Source organism: Psammomys obesus, unplaced genomic scaffold, assembly GCF_907164565.1.
Source record: "Psammomys obesus unplaced genomic scaffold, mPsaObe1.curated_primary_1811, whole genome shotgun sequence".
Taxonomy (NCBI): Eukaryota; Metazoa; Chordata; class Mammalia; order Rodentia; family Muridae; genus Psammomys; species Psammomys obesus.
The window spans coordinates 6,297-10,950 of NW_026596121.1; the positions used below are offsets into that span (position 1 = coordinate 6,297).

At 41.0% G+C, this 4,654-nt stretch overlaps 1 gene segment (V, D, J or C); it reads left to right on the plus strand.

The window, feature by feature from the left end:
- Positions 1-3,170: 3,170 nt before the first annotated feature.
- LOC129693234 (T-cell receptor alpha chain V region 2B4-like) lies at positions 3,171-3,731 on the plus strand. The segment is given in 2 exon segments: positions 3,171-3,234; positions 3,436-3,731. Coding segments are annotated over 2 exon segments (345 nt in total).
- Positions 3,732-4,654: the final 923 nt, after the last annotated feature.

Here is a 4,654-nt window from a genome sequence, read left to right on the forward strand (position 1 = left end):
TGTACAAGAAAGAGCTGAGGAAATAAGGCAGCAGGTTTGGGGCACACTTCTGCAGTAAAAATGGAGAAGCACCTGAGTGCCTGCTGGGTGCTTTTGTGGCTGTATTTTCAGTGTGAGTGGAAGTGTTAGCCAGGGGCAAAGAACATTTTATAGGATTTGGGGAAAAGATGAAATACCTTGGGGTAGAAGGAGGGAAGAAAATCGACCTATTTCTTGATAACCTGAGATGCTTGTATAGGGTAAGGAAAGATGCTAACTACAAGTGCTAAGTGTGGATGATCGATGTCTGGAACTTCACACTGTTTTCTGAACAGGGGTGGCTGGCAAGACCCAAGTGGAGCAGTGCTTGATTGCCTAGGCCTTTCAGGTGCCTCCCTGAAGGAACAACTCAAAGAACCTGAGTGTATTGCCAATAACCCAGGATTCTACCAAGGCAGAGGAGTTACTTTGTGGAGGGAAATATTTTAAAAATGTACTAGAATGATTTAACAACATATTTTTATCACACAAAATAAAGGATTCTTAAAATTGAAGGTCAATTGACATGACCCAGTGGGAAAAGGAGGAATCCCATACATACACACACACACACACACACACACACACACAGAGAGAGAGAGAGAGAGAGAGAGAGAGAGAGAGAGAGAGAGAAAATGGATAGAATCTGAGACCCACAGAACATTTTCTCATGTAAAGGCATCAATATAATTATCCTAGGAGGAAGACTGAGAAAAAGGAGGAATGGTTGAACAAACCTTGACCACAAATCTCAAACTTGATGGAAGATAAAAAGGCCCATGTCCAAGAAGCTCAGTACCAACCCAGAGGACAATGGCAATGAAAACTGCCCCAAGCTTCTCTAGAATGGCATTGTTGAGGAAAGAACAGAGTCTATAAAGCTTATCCAGAGAATGCCCAACACAGGAGAGTTAGAAAGTTCAGTAATTTTTCATATGAAACTGTGTCATTCTGAAGTTGGTGGGATGAGATATCTAAAAATATAAAAGTGAAAGATACTGCCCATTAATAACTATGTACTTGGTAAATTCACTTATAAGAGGAAACACTGAGACTTTCTAAGGTAAATAAGAACTAGATTGTCCATCTCTTGTGGACTCTCATTAAGGGAAATCATAGCGCCTATAGACTGTTGATGGCTCCTGGGAATAGAAGTGTCAATTTTCTTTTTTTTCTTTCTTTCTTTTTCTTTCTATCTTTCTTTCTTTCTTTCTTTCTTTCTTTCTTTCTTTCTTTCTTTCTTTCTTTCTTTCTTTCTTTCTTTCTTTCTTAGATATGCCATTACAGTTCAGTGCTGGCCACAGTTTTTTTTTTTAAGGCTTTATATTGAATTTTCAGACATTTTCTAGGGCATGATGGGTGTTTTTTATGCTGTTGCTATGCCTCTTTTGTCAATCATTTTATTGAGACCTTTCTTTATTATGTTTTAAAAGAGCAAGGAGTTCATGGGGAAAAGGATTTTAGCATGGGTTTTTTGGCTTCTGTTATACACATCAGATAGTTCTGGCTCATTAGTTGGACACAGGTGTGTCATTAATACAGACTACAATGTTGTATTGTAAGGGAATCTGGACTCTATTAAAAGTCGGATTTTAATTTAAAATAAAGATAATTAAAATAAATAAATAAAATCATTATAGAAAATGAAAAGCATTCCTAGGACAGCTTGATCTATACAGTGAGTTCTAGGCCACCCAGTCCTACAAGGAGAGACTTTGGGTCTTAGTTAGGGTTTGTATTGCTGTGAAGAAATGCTATGACCACTGCAGCTCTAATAAAGGAAAACGTTTAATTATGGCTACATTACAGTTCAGAAATTTAGTCCACTGTCAGGCTGTCAGGAAACATGACAGCATGCTGGCAGACATGGTGCTGGAGAAGAAGCTGAGAGATCTATAACCAGTTCTACAGGCAGCAGATAGAAAGAGTACCTGGGCCTGGCTTGAGCACTTGAAACCTCAAAGCCCACGCCAAGTGACACACTTTCTCTAAAAGGCCACACTTCCTAGTAGTGCCACTCCCCATGAGCCTATGGTGGGCGTTTTCATTTATACCACCACCACACCTTGTCTTAATTTTCTACCACTATGATGAGACACAATGATCAAGATAACTTGTTAAAGAAAGAGTTTAATGGGGCTTACGGTTCACAGGGTAAGTCTATAATCATCACGGCAGGTAGAATGGCAGGCCAGCAGGCAGGCAGGCAGGCAGGCAGGCATGCAGGCATGCATAGTGCTGGATCAGTAGTTGAGAGCTTTCAACCTGGTCCACAAATGGAGGACAGAGAGAAAGGGTTAAGTGGAAGTAGCTTAGGGTTTTGAAACCTCTAATCCCATCACTAGTAACTTACATCCTCCAAGAAGGCCACACCTTTTAAATCTTCCCAAATATTCCACCAACTAGAAACAACAGAAATATATGAGCCTAACAGAGGCATTCTAATTCAAACTGCCATAGCAGATCCTGCCTCAAAAAAAAAAAAAAAAAAGGCATTCCTTAGATTTTAAGAAGGAACCATTTTTAGTGACACTTTTGCCCATTTATAGTTTTTTCAGAATTCCTTTAATTAGATGACATTAAAGGTGAAGTGTTTTATGCAGATGTGCGGTCTGGCCCAGAGAGCATCTGTGCAGTGTAAAGACTCCTGATCTACAAGAACCTCACTCAGAGTTGGGGACAGAAAAAGTGTGGACCATTAACCACAGGAGAGTGGGTGCTTGAGGTAACAGGATGTATTTCAAACTTAAGTTGAAATATGTGAAAACATGCATGTTCCCCCACACTGACTTGGAGCAAATGTCTCTTAAATTTGTGTTTAACTAAGACAGCAGATTTTTACTTTTAGAAACTCACCTAAGAAAGGTTTATTTTTAGCAATTCTTTAGTCATTGTCAGTATCCACAAGATGGCAGCCTCTTCTCAAAGACTGGGGAAAACTGTCAAGTGGTTTTGAGTGAGAAATTTGTGGGGAAAAGGGGAGGAGAAGAGAGGTAATGGAGGAGGGGAGGGGTTTGATGATGAAAACAAAAGGTGGTGAAATGTGCTTTTTTCTCTACTTGGTGGAACTGTATCTTGATGTTTCCTGAAGAAGAAACATTAGAAATGGGAAACTAATTTGGGGGGTTTAAAATCTGAATCCTCAGTGAAGAAGGGAAGAGGGAGTGATGAAATCCTTGAACTTTTTGCTGGTGGTCCTGTGGCTTCAGTTTAACTGTGAGTTTGTACATTTGCTTTGTAAATAAATTGTGGTGTGTGAAGTTGTTTCTAGTTATTAGTCTAGGATAGTGGTAGAAACACCAATGTTTTAAGTCTTTACTTAAGGGTTGGGAGTCCCATGGACAAGTGTTAGCATTCTACAGTGTTAGCATCCTTATTCCCCAGTCCTGTTTGCCTGACCTTTGTATTTCTACACAGCGGTGAGCAGCCAGGAGAAGGTGCAGCAGAACCCAGAATCCCTCAGTGTCCCAGAGGGAGCCATGGCCTCTCTCAACTGCACTTCCAGTGATAGTGCCTCATACAACTTCTGGTGGTACAAACAGCATTCTGGGAAAGGCCTTGAGTTGGTGATGTCCATCTTCTCCAATGGTGACAAGGAAGAAGGCAGATTCACAGCTCACCTCAACAGAGCCAGCCTGCATGTTTCCCTGCACATCAGAGACTCCCAGCCCAGTGACTCTGCTGTCTACCTCTGTGCAGTGAGCACACAGTGATCCCCAGGCACCTGCATCCTGCACATAAACATGCTGTGCTCAGCGAGGTCTAACTAGAGCATGCTTGATTTTGAAAGTATTTACTTTATGAAAACACCTCATCCTGAACACATAGTGCCCTAAGCTTCATGTCTCCTATTCCTCCTTTTTTTTTTCATAACCCACTGAATCTAATTAGTGGTGTCATATGCTTATGTGTGTGGGATCATCCACTGACGCATGGGAACCTACAAGAGTTCACCTTCTTAAAAAAATGACTTTCCTCACCCACCATCTGTCAATTACCAATATCTCCTCAGTAAGAAAAGAGGGGTCTCAGGAGTCCTTTTCCTCTCTATATTTGAATTTGTAGCTGTTTTGCTTTTGTGCATGTCTGGTGCAGGAAACCACAGGTCCTGTGAGTTCATGTTGTGCAACAGCCTCGTCATGTCCAGAGGACATTTTGAAGCTCTCCTCCCCATCTTCGACTTTTTTTTTTCTACTTTTCTTCCAAGATGTTCCCTAGGCTTTGTTGTGATGAAAAGAGTAGAGATGTTTCCCCTGTGGCTCATCACTCACATTCTCCTGAGAGAATGTGCTTGAGAGAGAATTTTCTCTCCTGAGAAAATCAGCGCTTGAAGCACTCTTCCTATCGTTGGGATCCTACCTTGTTCCAACTCCTTCTTCTGTGGTATTTTCCTGGCCATGGAAGGTCCGATATAGATACTCCATTTAAGTTTGAGTTCTCAACACTTACTCTCATAACTCTGGGTAGTTATGCATCACTGAATTAAGTCACTGAATAGAAAGCTTCTTTGACCAAGGTTGAGAGCAACAATATTCCTATTGTTGGCTCTTGTTTGACATCAGAGTCATTTATTCCTTGCAGCTGGGAGACACACTTTTTCTCTTCCTTTGGATGATGTATCATCAATTGTGGTTCA